General features: G+C 42.8%; 1 protein-coding gene across 2 annotated transcripts in view; it reads left to right on the forward strand.

Annotated features, from left to right (window-relative positions):
* LOC141133853 (interleukin-6 receptor subunit beta-like) overlaps positions 1 to 21,882 on the forward strand; it is a 143,277-nt gene that overhangs the window by 79,256 nt on the left and 42,139 nt on the right. For both annotated transcript variants that reach the window (XM_073623446.1, XM_073623440.1), the window contains 3 exons: positions 4,229 to 4,347; positions 10,270 to 10,399; positions 13,021 to 13,100. In XM_073623446.1, the coding sequence (XP_073479547.1) occupies positions 4,229 to 4,347; positions 10,270 to 10,399; positions 13,021 to 13,100 (329 nt within the window). The remainder of the gene's footprint in view (positions 1 to 4,228; positions 4,348 to 10,269; positions 10,400 to 13,020; positions 13,101 to 21,882) is intronic.

Genomic DNA, 21,882 nt, shown 5'->3' on the forward strand with positions numbered 1-21,882 from the left:
TGGAAGAAGGGGAAATCCACCCAAGCCAAGCAGAGCAGGAGGAGGAAGACGTGGTGGAAATTGGCACCACAACAGGTGAGTGTCTGCGATCACAGGCTCAGGTAAGAGATGGATGCCGGCATATTTATAATACATGGTGTTTTTTGGTTTCTATCTTTTTAGGTGATCGTGATGTTGTGGATCCTGATCGGGGAGATCATGGGGTGTAATAGGGACTTGGAAAACATCCTTAAAAACATCAGTGATGTTCAACAAAAAATGAAGAACATCATTGATGTTTTAGGGAGAGTTTAAAACCCCTCCAAATTCCTTTGTTTTTTTTGTATGCTAAAAATTATTGACATTTTTTTGACAAATTTGAGAAAAGCCAAATTTTGAAGATGCACACAGTGTGTCAACATGTGCTATCTGCCATCACGGGAGATCAATGTAGGCGTTTTGGGGGTGCAACCCCTTCCTCAATAATAAAGTAGCTGTGAGGAAGGGGTTGCACCCCCAAAACACGTTCCTTGATCCCCCATGATGGCAGGTAGCACATGTTGACATTCGGAAATTTGTGTGCATCTTCAAAATTTGGCTTTTCCTGGGGTGACTTCACCCCATCTGAATGCAATATCAAACACAGTTTGTAAATACTCATGTCTGATATTGCCTTCAAGTTCTACCAAATGTGAACTTTCTAAGTTCAAGATTTGTGTCTTTCTTGTTGCTTTTAAACATGCCTGTTTTATCTTAAATGGACATTTTTACTTTTTCTAATGTGACCCCAAAAATTGTTATACAACAAACATGTTGTTTTGTTTTAAAAACCTTTTCTAAATGCACATGTGCTGGTATTAAAAAGATTGATAATCAAGAATGTGTGGATTATTGTTTCAACGCTCCAACACTTTTGTGGTGCTCTAATTGGTGTTTTCTGTGACAATGGGTGTTATTTCCTAAGGGCAAATCCACTTTGCACTACAAGTGCAGTTTCAACTGCACTTGTAGTGCAAAGTGTCTTTGCCTTTAGTAAATAACACCCAACAATGCTTTGTAAGGTTACACAATCACGCCATTTTCAGGACTCATCACATTTCTGTCAGGGTCAGCTAAAACAAACACAAGCAGTAAAAGTCACTAAAGATTTTAGTAGTTATTTTTTTTTTATTTGAAAAAGGTTTCAGACATTGTCTGGCATATTGATAGCCCCCCTACCCGCAAAGAATTCAAGGTATCTTAGCCGGACATCACGGGCACTCAGGGGGGGGCAAGCCAGAACGGCCACTTTCAAGCGCCGTCAGGGTTGTTTCATTTTGAATTCCAGCCTCAGGCCCAACTGAGCCAGCATAGTTGGCAGAATGTTGCCGTAAAAAGTTGTGTAGAACATAGCACGCCAGGATTATATGAGTCAGTTTATACTCCGCCATATGTATGGGTGTAAGAAATAGGCAGAACCGGCTGGCCATGGTTCCAAACGTGTTCTCCACCACTCTTCTGGCTCTGGCCAGCTGGTAATTAAAAACCCTGTGGTCCGGGGTGAGGGTCCTCATCGGGAATGGCCGCATAAGATGGTCCCCCAGCGCAAACGCTTCATCCGCAATGAAGACGAAAGGGAGTCCTTCCACATTGTCTTCTGGAGGTGGCAAGTCCAAGCTGCCATTCTGGAGACGCCTGTAGAACTCCGTCTGGGCGATGACTCCACCATCGGACATCCGGCCATTCTTCCCCACATCCACATACAGGAACTCATAAGTAGCCGACACCACCGCCAACATCACAATACTATTGAACCCCTTATAATTATAGTATGACCCCAAGTTGGGTGGTGGGACGATGTGGACGTGTTTCCCATCAATTGCCCCTCCGCAGTTAGGAAAGTCCCACCGCTGGGCAAAGTGGGAGGCCACAGTCTGCCATTCCTGTGGCGTGGAAGGAAACTGTGGAGTCAAACAAAAAAAATGTAGTCATTTTGCACATAAACAGGGAAAGCTGATTAGACACAAACATTCTTAGCCAACATCAAGATAACATTTATTTGAGGGAGTTCTTAAAGACCAAAGTATAAGGTACACCTATCAGATGAGGTGGGTATAGTGTGTATGGGTTTGGCAAAGTCAGCAGATAGATGATTGAGGATAGATAGAGAATTGTTATCAGCTGACTTAGCAGTTGGGGGGAGGGAGGGTTCAAAATGATTTGGGGACCCCCCAAAAAAGCCTCTGGCACTCTGCCTGAATTTAAAGCACAAATCACATTTAAAAACATTTTAGGGGGTGTTTGGGGTAAAGCACTACTATGGAGCTGATAAAATACATTGTTAAGTGACTACACAAGATGAATATAGGACCAGGAGACCATGCTGGGGAGGTAAGTGAAGGCAAATATGTATGAAGGACAACAAAAATAATTACATAAAAATCCAGCATGCATGAGGACAAAGGGGACATTCACAGCATATTACAATCATGGTAATTAGGGAATGAGGAAAGAAATACAATACATTAGCAAACATTCCATACAATAACGTGATATTAAAGGATAAAAATCTTAGCTTAATATACTCCTTCTGCGGGACCTGGATGATGGCAGAACAGGTCTCTGGGATAATGATTCCCAGAGCCTGGGGGGAGATGCCTGTCGAGAACCTCAAGTCCTGCAGGCTTCTCCCAGTCGCCAAGTACCGCAGGGTGGCGACTAACCTCTGCTCCGGAGTGATGGCTTGCCTCATGCAGGTACCCTGCCTGCTAATATGGGGGGTAAGCAAAGCCAACAAACGGTGAAATACGGGGTCCGTGATCCGGAGAAAGTTCCTGAAATCATCAGGATTATTCTCACGGATCTCATGGAGCAAAGACATATGACAGAACTTGTCACGCTGAAGCAACCAATTCTTGGTCCATGAACTCCTCCCCACCCTGTTCATGGACTGGACTTGTGTCAAGGTAGGGACCCCAACACCAAGCCCCCGCACAGCACGAACTCTACGAGGAGTACGTATACACAACATGGCTAGAAAACGGTCGGCTGCTCAGAGCAATGTAACAGAACGCACTGAAGAACAGCAAGGTCTGTGAAAAGCGCCCTGAAAAACAGTAACGAGCGGACAAGATCGCACTGAATAGTAAAATACGAACTGACTGCACGCACTGAAGAGCAGATACAAACCCACAGCACAAACTGTACAACAGAAAACGATCTGAAAACCACGAGTCTGAAAAAAGGGTGAATCGTCTCTCACCAAACTTTTACTAACACGAGATTAGCAAAAGGAGCCCAAAGGGTACCGCGCTTGGTTCTGAACTGGCCTTTTCTAGTCTCGTCATACGTGGTGTACGTCACCGCGTTCTTGGTGATCGGAAATTCCAACAACTTTGTTCGACCGTGTGTACGCAAAATAACTTTGAGCCAACATCCGTCTGAAAAAATCCATGGATTTTGTTGTCTGAATGTCCGATCAATGTCCGATCGTGTGTACGGGGCATTAGACTTTTAGGCAAATATTCTGTGGCCTAATGAGACAAAAATGTAACTTTTTGGAAGGTGTGCATTCCAATTCAGCATTTCATAACAAGAACATCATGTCAGACATGATGGTGATAGGGGGTCGTCTGGGACTGGACGACTTACCATAATTGATGGAACCAGGAATTCTGAGCTCTACCAGAAAATCCTAAAAGAGAATGTCCGGCCATCAGGTCCTGACTTCAAGCTAGTCTATATAGATTTATAAGTACCGAAGTTTGGCGCCATTCCACAAGTGTGCACAATTTTAAAGCGTGACATGTGAGGTATCTATTTACTCAGCGTAACATGATCTTTTACATTATACAAAAAAATTGGTCTAACTTTAGTGCTTTGTTTTGTTTAATTCATGAAACAGTTTTTTTTCCCCAAAAAAATACATTTGGAAAATTGCTGCGCAAATACCATGAAATAAAAAGTTGCAACGACCACCATTTTATTCCCTAGGGTCTCTGCTAAAAAAGCACATATTTTTATTATTTGGGGGTTCTGAGTAATTTTCTAGCAAAAAAAAAATATCATTTTTACATGTAGGAGAGGAGTGCCAGAATTGGCTTGGGCTGGAAGTGGTTAAAGAGTTGCATCTTTCTAAAATAGAATCCGTAAATTGTGAGCATAGCTAGGCGCATTGAATATTCTGTGTTCATTCAGTATGTTCTTTACCTTTTCTCCGATTTGAAAAGTTTGGGGTTTATCATGACACTTATTAAATGTTCAATTCTAGTGAACTGCCCAACACCTCGTATCCAATATGCAGCTCAATCAGCCAATGTATTCAAATTTCAGCTGGATAACAATGGACAGCTCAGGTACAGAGAAATGGAAACAAATCACTGGTACACTGTAAGTAAAAAAAATAAGTAAAAACTTTTAATTCATATTTTGTTTTTTTTCTTTTCAAGGAATAACTTGTACTCACTTACTGTGGGTAAATTGTAATGTTATTATCATAGTTTATCACTCATTATTTGGTAAAGTGACCCATTATTTGAGGAAAGTTTATTATGCTAAGTTTTTTAAAACTGTCACTGTTGCACTTTGTAATATTTCATTAAATTTCTTTCTTTAAAGTCATATTTACACTTCAGTGAAAGTCTTTTCTACTTTCTAGTAAATCACATAAGGAGCGTGATATTACATTTATTAACCAAAAAATATTTTCCTATGCCCCTTTTTTTTGGCTTAGGGACACTTTATCATTGGGGCATGACATTTCCTGATTTCATGGTTAAGGCCTAGCATTTTCCATTTTTCTATCCAGCAAGACTGCCTCAGTGGTAATCAGGGTCACTGTCAGAGGATTTGGACAAAAGGAGGTTACCCCAGCTCCACTGCTAATATATAAGTCCATAGACTGGAGTCCGGTGCTCAAGCCAGGGCGTTCAACTCCCATAGATAGATAATCTGAACAGAAGGGTTGGCGACTTGGAGTGCTCTTGAATAAAAGTACTTTATTACTGCAAGTTACAGAGTATATATACTGACGCGTTTTGACTAGAGCCTTCATCAAAGCATATCAAATTATTTAATAACTGATAAAAAAAAGTATAACAAATCCTCTATATACAAGGGGAGATAGCCTCACTAATTAAGAACAAATTAATCCATTAAAAACACATGGAGAAAAGACAACTGCACAGAAAAAAAACAAAAGGAAAATGACATATAAGATGTTGTTCAGTGTATATCATACAGGCCAATATAGCAGTATATTATTTATTGAACAATATTAACTCAAAAATTCTGTACTATATATCAGTTTTTAAATAATTTTGCATTCTTTGATGAAGGCTCTATAGCCGAAACGCGTCAACTTTATACTTTGTACCTTGCAGTAATAAAGTACTTTTATTCAAGAGCACGCCGAGTCATAAGCCCTTCTGTTCAGAGTGTGAGACGATTTGATTTCATAATCTAATGACAGGGCTGTTAATGGCAATTATGAAATAATATAGGGACGCGACTCCAAATCTTTAAAGTGGTTCTAAAGCCTTAAGGTTTTTCACCTTGCATTCTAAGGTGAAAAATCTTTTGTGCTGTAGCTTCCCTGCAGAACCAGCCCCACCTCCCCGGCTTCTGCTGGGCACATCCTTTCGCTATTCAGTGCATCCAACAGATGTGTGTGTGTGTGTGTGTGTATAAATGTATGTGTGTGTGTGTGTGTGTGTATATATATATATATATATATCCCCCTGCTTCCTCAAAGCACCCCACCAATCTCATGTGCCCTTTGGAACGCCCGCTCCATCTGTAACAAGCTAACATCTGTACATGACCTCTTCATCTCTCATGGCTTGAACATACTCGCCATAACAGAAACCTGGCTGCAAAATTTTGACTCAGCTTCTCCTGCTGCCCTCTCCCATGGTGGTCTCCATTGGACTCACTCCTCCAGACCCAACAGACAGAAAGGAGGTGGAGTTGGCTTCCTTCTGTCCCCACAAAGCACCTTCCAAGTCCTTCCTGTCCCTCCCTCTCTATCCCTCTCTTCTTTCGAGATGCACTGTATTCGTCTGTTTTCTCCCATTTCTCTGAGGATTGCAGCAATTTATAGGCCTCCAGGACCGGTATCGCGCTTTATTGATGACTTTGCTGCCTGGCTACCCTACTTTCTCTCCTCTGAAATACCCACCATTATTCTTGGTGACTTTAACATTCCTGTCAATGTTAACAGCCCAACTACAGCTCAACTTCTCAACTTAACCTCATCTTTTGACCTAACCCAATGGACACATACTTCCACTCACTCCAATGGTAATACCCTTGACCTTGTATTCTCCCATCTCTGCAACCCTGGCAACCTCACCAACACCCCCTTTCCTCTATCTGATCACAACCTCATTACTTTCACTGTATCCTTGCCTCCAACCACCCATCCCTCCAAGCAGCAAACAATTACTTGTAGAAACCTTCGCCACTTTAACCCTTCTCTTCTCTATTCTGCTACTGACCACCTATATGACATAATCTCTCCCCTGTCCTGTCCTGACCTGGCCACTTCTGTCTACAACAGTTCACTCTCATCATCACTAGATGCACTTGCTCCCCTAACTACACGCAGAATTAGGCAACGACCGTTACAACCCTGGCAAACTGACAACACTAGAAATCTCTAGAGACATTGCCGTGCTCTTGAACGACTGTGGCGTAAAACCAAATGCCTGCAAGACTTTACCCTATATAAATCTGCCCTTCTAAAATACAATTCATGCCTCCATGCTGCCAAACAAGCCTACTTTGTCTCTCTTATTAATTCCTTGTCATCCAGTCCCCGTCGGCTCTTCTCAACCTTTAACTTTCTGCTTCGTCCACCACCCCCTCTACCCACTAACTCACTCACTGCCCAAGAGATTGCCAATCACTTCAAAGACAAGATCGATGCAATTTGTGAGGACATCTCCACTGTGCGTACGTCTTCCCCACCCATCATACCTTGCCCAGCAGCACATTCAACACTCTCCTCTTTTGAATTGGCTACTACGGAAGAGGTAACAAAAATTTTCTCAGATGCCCACCTAACCAATTGTCCCTTGGATCCTGTTCCCTCACAACTACTACGGTCACCCTCTTCTTCTATCCTATGCTCCCTCACCCACATCTTCAATCTCTCCCTTTCTAATGGCATTTTTCCCTCCCCTCCCCTCTAAAACATGCGCAGATCACTCCCATTCTTAAAAAGCCCTCACTGGACCCTACCGACCTGAACAACTTAAGACCCATCTCATTACTCCCATTCACCTCTAAACTTCTAGAACGCTTAGTCTACAACCGTCTTAGCTCCTACCTCAATGAAAATAACCTTCTTGACCCCTTACAGTCTGGCTTTCGCTCGCAGCACTCCACGGAAACTACCTTACTAAAACTCACTAAGGATTTACTAACTGCTAAAACCAACAGCCAGTACTCCATACTCCTACTACTTGACCTCTCTGTGGCCTTTGATACTGTTGACCACCCGCTCCTTCTCAATAAACTACATTCCCTTGGCCTCCGAGATTCTGCTCTATCCTGGTTCTCTGGCTATTTATCACAGCGCTCCTTCAGTGTCACCTACAACTCTGTCTCCTCCTCTCCATTGCCCCTTTCTGTGGGGGTCCCCCAAGGCTCGGTTCTTGGACCCCTTCTCTTCTCTATCTACACCTCCTCCCTTGGTCACTTAACTGCCCAAGGCTTCCAATACCACTTATACGCTGATGACACCCAAATCTATCTGTCTACTCCTCACCTCACTCCTTCAGTCTCCTCTCGCATTACTAACTTACTAACTGACATATCAGCATGGATGTCGCACCACTTCCTTAAACTAAATCTCTCTAAAACTGAGCTATTAATATTCCCCCCCAACCGTGCCCCCCTCCATGACTTTTCCATCAAAATCAACAATGCAACCATCAGTCCCTCCCCTCACACCAGGGTACTAGGTGTAATCCTAGACTCTGACTTGTCATTTCAGCCTCAAATCCAATCGCTGTCAAAAGTTTGTAGAATTCACCTCCGTAACATCTCTAAAATTCGCCCTTTTTTAACACATGAAACCACCAAGCTCCTCATTCACTCCCTTGTTATCTCTCGCCTTGACTATTGCAACTCCCTTCTCATTGGCCTACCGCTCCATAGGCTATCCCCTCTTCAGTCTATCATGAATGCTGCTGCCAGACTTATCCACCTTACCAACCGCTCAGTGTCTGCCAGCCCTCTACTTCAATCCCTACACTGGCTCCCAATCACCCAGCGAATTAAATTCAAAATTCTAACCACAACATACAAAGCCATTCACAACTCTGCCCCAAGCTACATCACTAATCTTGTCTCCAAATATCACCCAAATCGACCTCTCCGCTCTTCTCAAGACCTCCTGCTTTCAAGCTCTCTCATCTCCTCCTCCCATGCTCGTCTCCAGGATTTCTCCAGAGCCTCTCCCATCCTCTGGAACTCACTTCCTCCATCTATCCGGGTATCCCCTACTCTTGCTACCTTCAGGCAATCCCTGAAAACTCATCTCTTCAGGAAAGCCTATCACGTCTCCAACTAATCTCCTACCACTTCCACCAGCTCATTCCCCACAGTTACAACCTTTTGTACCACCTGCCCCACCCTATTAGATTGTAAGCTCTTCTGAGCAGGGCCCTCTTAATCCTATTGTATTGTATTATAACTGTATTGTCTCCCTTTTATATTGTAAAGCGCTGCGTAAACTGTTGGCGCTATATAAATCTTGAATAATAATAATAATAATAATAATAATAATATATATATATACACACACACACACACACATCTCCACTTGCCAACCGCAATACGTATATATGCGTTGCGACTTGCAAGTGGCCGGTGTTGGGCTTTCTCATGAAAGTGGTTTGCGTGGCTAATTAGCCACTGGATCGCCTTCAGAAGCAGGTCCCCCTCTCCCGATGCTGTTTCCCAGGCTTACCATTTATACCGGTGAGCCCGGGAAATGATCTAGCGGTTTGCTCGACTGACCATAGAGGTGAAAAAACACCAGATCGTCTCTGATCACCTCTATGATCTTGGAAGACCGTAGCAATGTCATGATCTACGGCAGAAGTAAACCCTTTTTTTTTTTTTTTTTTTTTTTTTATCTTTTGCTTTTAAAGGTAGAGGAGAGATTTGGGGTCCATCTCTCCATAAGGGGGACCTCTTATTCCTTACTTCTATTACAAGGGATGTTTACATTCCTTGTAATAGAAACAGAAGTGATGAAAAATAAATTAAAAAGGAAAAGTGTAAAAATAAATAAGAAAAAATAAATTGAAAAGCGCCCCTGTCCCCCCTGTGCTCACGCGCAGAAGTGAACGCATACATAAGTCGCGCACACATATGTAAATGGTGTTCGCAACACGCGTGTGAGCTATCACCACAAACATTATAGCCAGAGTAATAATTCTAGTGCAAGACCTCCTCTGTCTAAACAGGTAACCGCTAAAAAATAAATGTTGTCTATGGAGATTTTTAAGTGTCATAGTTTGTCAGCATTCCACAAGCTCACGCAATTTTAAAGCGTGACATGTTAGGCATCCAATTACTCAACATAGGATCTTTTATATATTACCAAAAAATTGGATTATATATTGTTTTTTTATTTTTTTGCTTTGTGCACTAGTACGCAGTCTTGTTGGAACAGGAAGGAGCCATCCCCAAACTGTTCCCACAGAGTTGGGAGCATGAAATTGTCCAAAATGTCTTGGTATGCTGACGCCTTAAGAGTTCCCTTCACTGGAACTAAGGGGCCAAGCCCAACCCCTGAAAAACAACCCCACACCATAATCCCCCCTCCACCAAATGATTTGGACCAGTCCACAAAGCAAGGTCCATAAAGACATGGATGAGCGAGTTTGGGGTGAAGGAACTTGACTCGCCTGCACAGAGTCCTGACCTCAACCTGAAAGAACACATTTGGGATGAATTAGAGCGGAGACTGAGAGGTAGGCCTTCTCGTCCAACATCAGTGCTATAACTCACAAATGTGCTTTTGGAAGAATGGTCAAACACTCCCATAGACACACTCCTAAACCTTGTGGACAGCCTTCCCAGAAGAGTTGAAGATATTATAGCTGGGCTATCTCAATATCGAACCCTACAGGCTAAGACTGGGATGCCATTAAAGGCAGACGTCCCAATACTTTTGATAAGTGTGTGTGTATGTTTATTTATACAGCTGGAGTTTAGTTGTAACACTCAAATGCCTTACTCGTTGGAGTGGAAAGAAATACAGGATTTAAACACTTAGATATTAAAATTTTTCAGATTAATGCAACAAATCGCCCAACCAACGTATCACTGCCAGAAACATCAAAGCCATTTGTATTTCAGCAAAGATGTTTAAGTGAGTCGTGTTTTCACTGCAGATGGACGCAAGAGAAACCAATTCCACGTGGTAAGCCTGTGCATTCATCTATTTCATGTTATTGTTGACTGCAACTGAAAACCAATTTCTAATGAGCTGAATTGTTAAAGAAATGCATATATTTCTACACTGTCTCTGCTTCCTTGTTGCTGTTATTTCTGGTATAATCTTAGCAGAACTTTTAGGCCGGGTTCACACTGGAACCGGCTGCAGATCGCACAGGAGCACTGTGCGTCCCTGTTCCCCGTTTCAGGGACGATCCAGGGACGAATATATATGCCTGAATTCGGCCCTGAAACTGAGCCAAAGACGCACTGTGTTTTGTGCAGTGCGCTCCGCAGTCGCAAAGGAGATATGTGAACCGGCTCCATAGGGAGTCAATCACCTTCTCCTGCTATGCAAATTGGATGCGGGTAAACCCACATCTAATTCGCATAGGTGTGAACCCGGCCTAAAGGGCCTACTGACCAGAGGGTAAGTAGACATTGACAATGCTTTTTTTTCAAGAACAAAACAAAAAATGAATTAATGGAGTTATACTGCCATCACTGACATCTCCTTTGGAAAATTAGAGTCTACCTGCTGTCATTTTGATGCTGTAAATTCTGAAATGACGTTGGCACATGTTTACAAGGAGGCATCATTGACAGCCCTTGTACTTTCTCTTGACTGAGTCACTTTAAAGAGAACCTGTGAGCCAGGGGCGTAGCTAGGTCTGCAAAAGATCTGCAGCTAGAGCCCATAGCAGCAGTCACCAACCTTTTTGCATGTCCGGGGGGGGGGCGAGACAGGGTGATTGAAGTGCATTATTTCTATTGTTACATTCTAATATATAATGAAGTGGTTCAACTCACTATACTGCAGAATCAGTGTGAGCCCTGGGCATGTCACTTGCCACATCTCCTGTCACCAGATGCAGTGTGTCACTTGCCACCATCACCCGTCCACAATTTGCAGATTGTCACTTGCCTGTTCTCCTACCACCATTTGCAGATTGTCACTTGCCTGTTCTCCTACCACCATTTGCAGATTGTCACTTGCCACCGTCACCTGCCACCATTTGCAGATTGTTACTTGCCACGTCACCTGCCACCATTTGCAGATTGTTATTTGCCTGTTCTCCTACCACCATTTGCAGATTGTCACTTGCCACGTCTCCTGCCCCTATTTGCAGATTGTCACTTGCCACATCTCTTGCCACCATTTGCAGATTGTCACTTGCCACGTCACCTGCCACCATTTGCAGATTGTCATTTGCCACGTCTCCTGGCTCCATTTGCAGATTGCCACATCTCCTGCCACCATTTGCAGATTGTCACTTGCCATGTCACTTGCCAATTGATGTGGATTGTCACTTGCCATGCCAGCCAGTGCCACCAAATGTGCATTGATGCTGCATTGGTGGCAGGCTGACAGCACTTGTCCATTTAGTGAGAGCAGGAGAGCGGTGATGCGGGGGGCGGGCAGTGAGAGATGATGTAATCTCGCTGCTCCCCGCCGCACCCGGTCTGGCTGCAAAGTGCTCCACGATGACAGGAAGCACGTGACCTCCACTCCACTGTGCTGTGAGGGCGGAAAAGTGCTGATGTGTGGAGGACAGTGAGAGATGATGTCATCTCTCTGCTGCTCGCCGCACCTCACTTCCAAATTGAAGAGGCCTGGCTGTGAAGAGCGCTGATGTGGAGTGGGCGAAGAGAGATGTCATCTCTGCTCGTCCATCCGCTCGCTTCTCTCCTTTCCTCTGCCTCTCTCATGCAGCTAGCCCATCCCGCCGTAGCAGTCGCAACCCGCTGGTTAGGCAGGGACCCTGCAGCAATAGACTCGGGGCTATGGCCCCCAGATTCAGGGCTATAGCCCCAGTAGCCACCCCCTAGCAACGCCCCTGCTGTGAGCCATCACAAGCTTTTACACTGACCCTGGATTCTCTACTTAGCAAGTCAATAATCCAAAATGCACAAGCAGGATTTCATTATTTTGCATACTTCAGTGACTGCATACTTGTTCCAGATAAATGACTAACTAGGTAGTAAAGCTAGGATAAGTTAGCAGCCTATTTAAAAACAAACCGCTAATGGAAGTTCTTTTCTCTGTGCTTTTCCTCTAAGTTCACTTTGTTATGCAAGAAAAGTTGTTTGGAATTCCAGAAGTTCACTTAAGCCGGCCATAGATGGTTCAAATCTTGGCCAGTTCAGCAGGCTGATTATTCCCAAGTCAATCCATTGATCAACTTGGGTACAACCAGTATTTTTACATACGATTATTGCCAGTGGCTAGAGTTGCTAGCAGCAATCAATACTCAATAGCTCTGTGGGAGGGATTCCCCCATCAATGCTGACTGTACTGATGGAGGAATTAAGTGATTTTCTTTCCTGCAACCCTTTGGTTGCAGGCAGGGCTGGGACAAGGGGAGGGCAGGAGCGGGCGGCTGCCCTGGGCACAATGGTTTATTTCAGGGATGGGGTGTCTTGACGCTAACTTTAAGGGAATGGTGCAGTTTGACATCTTTGCCCTGGGCGCTGGATGACCTTGTCCCGGCACTGGTTGCTGGAAAGAAAATTGCATCAACTGTGGCCAGCTTTAGTTGCGGGCATCAATAAAGCATCACATGAGCACTGATCTAATCAATCCCATTTATACTTTATTTGTTTTAGAACTGACTGGATCCCCTGAAGTTGCCGTTATCACAGAGAAATTATCTCCTGGCAAACAAAGAGTTTTCATTGAATGGAAGGTATTTTTTTTTCACAAGTAAAAATGGAAGGTATTTTACCCCATAATGTAAAGCCTAAAACTGACCATAGACATGAGATTAATATCTCCATTTCTGGCCATTTTCCTTCTGAATTGGGCAACCATCAGGCAGGTTAGAAAACCTTGTTTAGAAAGTAGTAGCTTACACATCTTGGTATCCTAATGCCGTGTACACATGGGCAGACTTTTCGGCATCAAAGGTCCGACGGTCTTTCCAACGGACTTTCAACAGACTTCCGATGGATTTTCGAACGAACGGACTTGCCTACACACAATCACACCAAAGTCCGATTTGTACCTAATGACGTACAACCGGACTAAAATAAGGAAGTTGATAGCCAGTAGCCAATAGTTGCCCTAGGGTCGGTTTTCGTCCGTCGGACTAGCATACAGACGAGCAGATTTTTTGACCGGACTCCAGTCCGTCGGAAAGATTTGAAACATGTTACAAATCTAAAGTCCATCTGATTTTCGACCGAAAAAGTCAACTGCAGGTCCGATGAAGCCCACACACGGACGGATTGTCAGACGGATTCGTCCCGTCGGACCAGTCCGGTCAAAGTCCGCCCGTGTGTACACGGTATAAGGCACAGGAGGTCTCAGCCACATTCCTTTGCCCACTGTTAATTATTATTTTTCGCATCTCTGCCTGCACAAGATTGATTTTCTTAGATTATAGATAAAAGCAGTACATATTATTGTTGTATATACATTTTGGCTTCAACTCTTAGCTGCACTTTTGCTCTGTGACAACGACTGTATGTCTGTGACTTTTCTTTAAAAAAAAAACTTGTTTAAAGGATAAGTTCACCTTTCTGAACATGTTACCCCCATAGTTAGGGTGTAACATGTTCAGCATCTGACCCCCTCTTTGTTGCAGTGAGTACAGGATCTTCTCCCCGCACTTGCTGTCAAAATTTAAAGAGAGTGTGGCCGTGCAGGGCTCCTCCCACACAGCTGCATCATTGATTCACAGATCCTTGTGAATCAATGAACTACAAGCACCGATATTCTTTGCGGCTGTCGGCTTGTAGTTCTCAATGAACAACCAGGACTCTGTTGAGAGCTCCCAGGTAGTTCATTGATATTTCCTCCTGGTGTGTAACTGCCTGTACGAGGTACGAGCAGACAGATGCACTGATATGCCCCGTACACACGGTCGGACTTTGTTTCGGACATTCCGACAACAAAATCCTAGGATTTTTTCCGACGGATGTTGGCTCAAGCTTGCCTTGCATACACACGGTCACACAAAGTTGTCGGAAAATCCGATCGTTCTGAACGCGGTGACGTACGTCAGGACCATAAACGGGGCAGTGGCCAATAGCTTTCATCTCTTTATTTATTCTGAGCATGCGTGGCACTTTGTCCGTCGGATTTGTGTACACACGATCGGAATTTCCGACAACGGATTTTGTTGTCGGAAAATTTTATATCTTGCTCTCAAACTTTGTGTGTCGGAAAATCCGATGGAAAATGTGTGATGGAGCCTACACACGGTCGGAATTTCCGACAGCAAGGTCCTATCACACATTTTCCGTCGGAAGATCCGACCGTGTGTACGGGGCAATAGTCTGCAAAAGCCCTATATAGCACCCATGATCTTCCAGGCTGCTAACAAAAAAATGAATAAATGCAGATTTTTTTTACCTGCAAAAAAAAAAAAATGTACATTATTAATATATATATTTTTTTTGTAAAGGTGAATTTATCCTTTAATAAATATTGTTCCCAGGAAAAGAAACCATGTCAGTCTTCCTGCTCCTTCATCAATTTCCCCCTTCCTTTTTCTTAGGCTGAGCCAAGCGTGCATGTTTATATGCAAGCTGTTTGGTGTCCTTTGACATCTGTGGGTGATTGGACATGACCTCATGTCTATTAAACCAGAAAAAAAACGCGCTTAGGATCAGTCTATATGGTATATTTGCTTAGGTTGCGGCCTCCCTTAAAACAAAGACACTCCTAGGGGTGTCCTACCTAGTAACAATCTATTTAAATAATATTATAGGGATACAACGGCGCTACCTCAAAAACCTGTATGCCTAAGCATATACAGGAAACATTAAGTGGAAAACGTTTTTTGTGAGCTTGTATGTGAACACGTTTTTCTATATGTAGGGAAAATGTGATGTTGTCACGGATTAGTAGAAGCTGACTAAATCACATAGATGTAAATCAGCATGGGCTTACGTACAGCCTCCTGTGAGATATATAAAACCTATCACCAAACACCTATCTAACAGCCCATATATTCCTGATAGGTCAGTATACTATCTCTAGATCAAAAACTCCAGACAACATATTCTATGCATAAAAAACCATATATCAGCACATATATATTATGTCCTGTAAGAAAAACACAGATTTTTCCTCATACATCAATAACATATATATCTCTATGTTTCAGTGCATAGTCCGTATACTATGGAGATCAAAATATATTTTTGTGACAGTCCCATGCAGTTCGTGCCGCAATCAGGTTGTTCACAAGGTGACTTTCGTGCGTACAGCGTAAGGTGGTGACTTCTGTGACCCCCCTCAAAATGCTCACTCACCAAAGGTAGGAACCCCTGCAGGGGTATCAGACCTGTAATCCTAATCAAGGGCTTTCCTGTTCACTGCTGTCACATCTCCAGTTGTGTCCCGGTGGGTCTTAATCCTCATATAGCAAAGAAAAGGAGACTTCCATAGTGTAATAAAGTCTCAAAGGTGTCTTTATTTTATAAAATTGTGTATATAATAATCCGAAAATATTCCCAAAATAAGATAAAAAATAGTTTAAAAATGGTTTAAAAAACACATCCAAGCACAGTACTCCGCTATTCCTCCCTTGACCACTGGGGGGAGGATGATGCTCAGATACTGTCTTGTATGGTATCCACCATCACTGTAAGCACAACAGATACCAGTGGGGGAAGTGGCGATCAGCTGGACAAGTATCTGATTCACCCACAGGTCTGTCAAGGAAGTGATGTGGGAAGCGTAAGTCCGTCGTGCGCGCTTCGTCCTCTGATACGAAGCGCGCACGACGGACTTACTCGTCCTCAGATACTTGTCCAGCTGATCGCCACTTCCCCCACTGGTATCTGTTGTGCTTACAGTGATGGTGGATACCATACAAGACAGTATCTGAGCATCATCCTCCCCCCAGTGGTCAAGGGAGGAATAGCGGAGTACTGTGCTTGGATGTGTTTTTTAAACCATTTTTAAACTATTTTTTATCTTATTTTGGAAATATTTTCGGATTATTATATACACAATTTTATAAAAATAAAGTCACCTTTGAGACTTTATTACACTATGGAAGTCTCCTTTTCTTTGATATATGAGGATTAAGACCCACCGGGACACAACTGGAGATGTGACAGCAGTGAACAGGAAAGCCTTTGATTAGGATTACAGGCCTGATACCCCTGCAGGGGTTCCTACCTTTGGTGAGTGAGCATTTTGAGGGGGGTCACAGAAGTCACCACCTTACGCTGTACGCACGAAAGTCACCTTGTGAACAACCTGATTGCGGCACGAACTGCATGGGACTGTCACAAAAATATATTTTGATCTCCATAGTATACGGACTATGCACTGAAACATAGAGATATATATGTTATTGATGTATGAGGAAAAATCTGTGTTTTTCTTACAGGACATAATATATATGTGCTGATATATGGTTTTTTATGCATAGAATATGTTGTCTGAGGTTGGTTGACTGGAATAGAAACGGAGCTCTAAAACTATGGACTCAGATTGAACAGAATCTGAGCTCCATCCCCTTGACTAGAGCACCTTGGTGTTATGACTCCCTACCTAAAGATTTGAAATACCACCCCATCATCGGTCATACGACGAAGGTATGCTCTCTCTTGTTCAAAAAAGGGTCCATTTCGACCGAAAACTCGCCACTCTTCCCAATTTTGGGGAATCCCCGTTTCACTCCGGGATATCAAGAAGATCAATTTAAACAACTAATATCTACGGGCTATATCCAAGCTTCACATTTTCTTGTACAGGAAAGATGGCCCTTACTACAAGAACTTACAAACCCGACGGGTACATTTAGACTAAAGTTCTGGAATGCCCTGCAAATCACACACTTCTTTAGATCCCTCCCTCCACCGAACAAATTTGCTCGACCCCTCACGACCTTGGAAGAAATCTGCTCCACAGAAGGAACATTCTCTCACACACTCTCATACATGTATAACCTTTTAATTACTCCTCCAGACACCTACTCACTTAAACACATTGCTGACTGGGAACGAGACCTGAATTACACCTTTAGTCCTCAGCAGAAACAACGGATTATTCAGCTTACATACAAATCCTCTATCTGCACGAAAACACAAGAAACTAATTTTAAAATCTTGACCAGGTGGTACAGGACGCCTGAAAAACTACACAAAATATTTCCGGCATCATCAGATAGATGCTGGAGATGCCAGGAGGAACGAGGTACATTACTTCATGTGTTCTGGTCATGCCCGAAAATTAAAAGATTCTGGCTAGAAGTCAAAAACATTACACAGAAATTTACAGAACAGCAAATACCAGACGACCCAGCCTTTTTTCTCCTCCATGTTTCAGATAGATCAGTGAAAGCCTATAAAAAATCCATTATTTGTCATCTCCTCAACGCCGCCAAATCCTGCATCCCGCTTATGTGGAAATCCTCACAATCTCCGACGGTTGGGATGTGGCTTAGAAAGGTAACAGAAATCAATAAATTCGAAGACCTTATCCTTTCGGCTCGGAACCAACAAGAGAAATACTCTAAGACGTGGTCACTCTGGAACATGTTTGAATATTCAGATGAAGGCCAGACCTTACTTAGCTCCCCAGATGCAGATCAAGGTTAAGCACGGTAGGAGCCTAAAAGAAGTACAGACTTCCACCCCAGAGGTATAATATATATATACTCCCAATAGTAAACAAGAAGAGATAGGTTCAGATGTCACATTACCCTCCCCCCCCCCCTTCCCTAATTCTTTCCTCTTCCCCACTATTACCCACCTATGCACTCTATTAAAACAGAAAAAATTCCGCGCTAGAAATACAAAAGAATAAGCAGCAGTAAACAGTGCGACAACACCAACAAAACAAATAAAAATAAATAAACTGCGCTAAAACAAAAGTTATATGTGTTGGGTGAGTTAATAGTGTGACCTAACACCAACAAAAATATAGAAAACAAGTCCAGTAAATAAAAGTCCAAATTCCCAAAGTAGTAGGTATTCAGTATAAATGTGGATGCTGTTCCAAATGAGCTATGATTGCTCTTACCAGAAATCCAAAGATATAAGCGGATGGCAAAAAACCCTTGCCAGGGTCTCTGAGGTATTGGACCAATCAGCACCGTCCGTGGTCAGATCAAAATCCCCTCAATGAATGCAGGAGAGAAGCAAACACAAGAAAAACTGGCCATAGTGTAGTATGTTAAATGCAACTCACGATGATAAACAGGTTCTTAGCAGGTTAGGAGCTGACATAGAGCACCTTGATACGTCCTCATTAACCCGAAGTTCACATCGTCAGTAAACCACCCAGAATATAAAAAATAAACTCTCCATGGTGAAGTACGTTTAAAAACGAATTTAATAAATAAAATATTGCACTCACAGAATAAAAGCACTTATATCGCATAAGTATATGTCGCCGGCCGGCATACAAGCATGGAAGCGAAGCTCGTCCTACTTCCTGGTCTCGTGGTAGCGTCGCTGCGTGCGTACCCAGACGCGTTTCGTCATCAAAAGGACGTTCTCATTGAGCCCCATTGAGAACGTCCTTTTGATGACGAAACGCGTCTGGGTACGCACGCAGCGACGCTACCACGAGACCAGGAAGTAGGACGAGCTTCGCTTCCATGCTTGTATGCCGGCCGGCGACATATACTTATGCGATATAAGTGCTTTTATTCTGTGAGTGCAATATTTTATTTATTAAATTTGTTTTTAAACGTACTTCACCATGGAGAGTTTATTTTTTATATTCTGGGTGGTTTACTGACGATGTGAACTTCGGGTTAATGAGGACGTATCAAGGTGCTCTATGTCAGCTCCTAACCTGCTAAGAACCTGTTTATCATCGTGAGTTGCATTTAACATACTACACTATGGCCAGTTTTTCTTGTGTTTGCTTCTCTCCTGCATTCATTGAGGGGATTTTGATCTGACCACGGACGGTGCTGATTGGTCCAATACCTCAGAGGCCCTGGCAAGGGTTTTTTGCCATCCGCTTATATCTTTGGATTTCTGGTAAGAGCAATCATAGCTCATTTGGAACAGCATCCACATTTATACTGAATACCTACTACTTTGGGAATTTGGACTTTTATTTACTGGACTTGTTTTCTATATTTTTGTTGGTGTTAGGTCACACTATTAACTCACCCAACACATATAACTTTTGTTTTAGCGCAGTTTATTTATTTTTATTTATGCACTCTATTGTTTGTGTTTTGTTTCTCAGCTTCTCTCTATACTAGTCTCCTCTTTTTCTACCTTGTGCTGTGTTACACAGTGACAGGGATACTTTTTGATTAAAATAAATGATAAGGGATGTCTATATGGATCATTTAACTAGACATTGTACTCCTCTTTGACGTTTGACAGATTGCTACATACTGGTACATCATTTACCTTTACTTGACTTATGCTGAACATATGTTTGTAAATGTATTCTGGGTCCATGGACCTTTCCCTTTGAAAAAAAAAAATAAAATAAAATTTGTAAAAAAAAAAAAAAAAAAAAAAAAAAAAAAGAATATGTTGTCTGGAGTTTTTGATCTAGAGATAGTATACTGACCTATCAGGAATATATGGGCTGTTAGATAGGTGTTTGGTGATAGGTTTTATATATCTCACAGGAGGCTGTACGTAAGCCCATGCTGATTTACATCTATGTGATTTAGTCAGCTTCTACTAATCCGTGACAACATCACATTTTCCCTACATATAGAAAAACGTGTTCACATACAAGCTCACAAAAAACATTTTCCACTTAATGTTTCCTGTATATGCTTAGGCATACAGGTTTTTGAGGTAGCGCCGTTGTATCCCTATAATATTATTTAAATAGATGACCTCATGTCTGGCACACAAACATCACAACTTGGCTTAGCGAAGTAAAAAGTTTGTTTCTGGAAAGAGGAAAATAGTGAGCAGGACAGCGATGAGCTATCAGCAGGTAAACGACTGCACAAAACACACTCCTGTATCAACAATACGAAAAAAGTAAAACAGAAAAGTTGAAACAAAAGAAAGGTAGAGCAAACAGAAGAGAAAAGGGAGAAGGAAATAGAACGCCCAACTGCCAAGGCCCCCAGTGCACCTCAAGGCTGGACTCCATAGTGTGCCCTGCTGCAGGATCTGCACAACACAAGGTTGTCAGGTTAGTGGAGTCTCCAGTAGGTTCCAGAATTCTCAGACTTGGTTGTATTTGTCCAGGGAACTGATCAGAGAAGCTATAAGGCATTCCATTCTCTTTGCACCTCGGACCTTCATTTGCAGTTCAAAGAGGGAAGGTTCCTCTGTTTCCACTTAGGGGCTGTGATGCAATTTTTATGTGTTTTCAGTGCGATTATGTAGTACGAATTTGGATGTGGTTAGCGTATTCTATGGAGCCATATTGCACTGAAATCGCACCAAAGTAGCACAGGAACCTTTTCCAAAATCGCACTGCATAGATGTGTATGGGCACCATTGAAAATAATGTGATTTCCCTTGTCATACAATTCTGTGCAACTCATTGCATCAGAAATCGTCTCAATGTGAACCAGCACTCAAAGTCAGATTGCAGCAGTGTGAACTTAGCCTTAAAATGCAAGCTGAATGCTCCTGAAACCATGCTGTATTTGCTTACTTACCCAAGCCCTAAGGCTGGCAGGTCATCCTGCATGTCTGACTGCCCTCTTAAAGGGGTTGTAAACCCTCATGTTTTTTCACCTTAATGCATCCTATGCTTTAAGGTGAAAAAACCTCTGGCGATGACCTGCCCTCCGTTTTACTTACCTGAGCCCTGTAATTCCCGCGGCGGAATACTCGGTCTCCCTCTCTGCACGGGGTCCTAGTTCTTGATTGGATAGATTGATAGAAGCACAGCCATTGGCTCCCACTGCTGTCAATCAAATCCAATGATGCGGGGCCGAGTCTGGCATTCGTGTCTATGGACGCAAATGCTGGACTCAGGAGCGTGCCCGTATGGTAACCCCCTGGGAGAGCTCTTCTCCTAGGGGGTTATCTGATGAGAGGAGGAGCCGCGAGAGCTGCCGAGGGACCTCAGAAGACAAGGATCGAGGACACTCTGTGCAAAACGAGCTGCACAGTGGAGGTAAGTATAACATGTTTGTTATTTAAAAAAAAAAAAACAGGAAGGTTTACAATCACTTTAACCTCTCATGCAATTTAAAGGTATCAATACATGGGCTTCTTATTCCATAATCTTCCATCCATTTTTCATGTAACATTGGACAAACTTTACAGATGTGGTATGCTGTTGGCAATCTCTCAATACACAGAAGATATTGCCTAAGAATTTCCAGTTCATCCAATCAAGGACTCAAGGGTCCATTCTTGTGATTGTATGAAGGATTGCCACATAACTGCATTGGAATAATTCGGATCAAAACATTGCTGGGATATGAGTTTAATTACCTTATAATTAACCAGGCAGGGTATCAAAAACAATTGAGCACTGTCCGCGATACCTTTTCCATATTTGCACTAAAATTCTAATTTTCAGGACAAAATTTTGGGGTGCGCTAATAC

Source organism: Aquarana catesbeiana, linkage group LG01, assembly GCF_042186555.1.
Source record: "Aquarana catesbeiana isolate 2022-GZ linkage group LG01, ASM4218655v1, whole genome shotgun sequence".
Classification (NCBI taxonomy): Eukaryota; Metazoa; Chordata; class Amphibia; order Anura; family Ranidae; genus Aquarana; species Aquarana catesbeiana.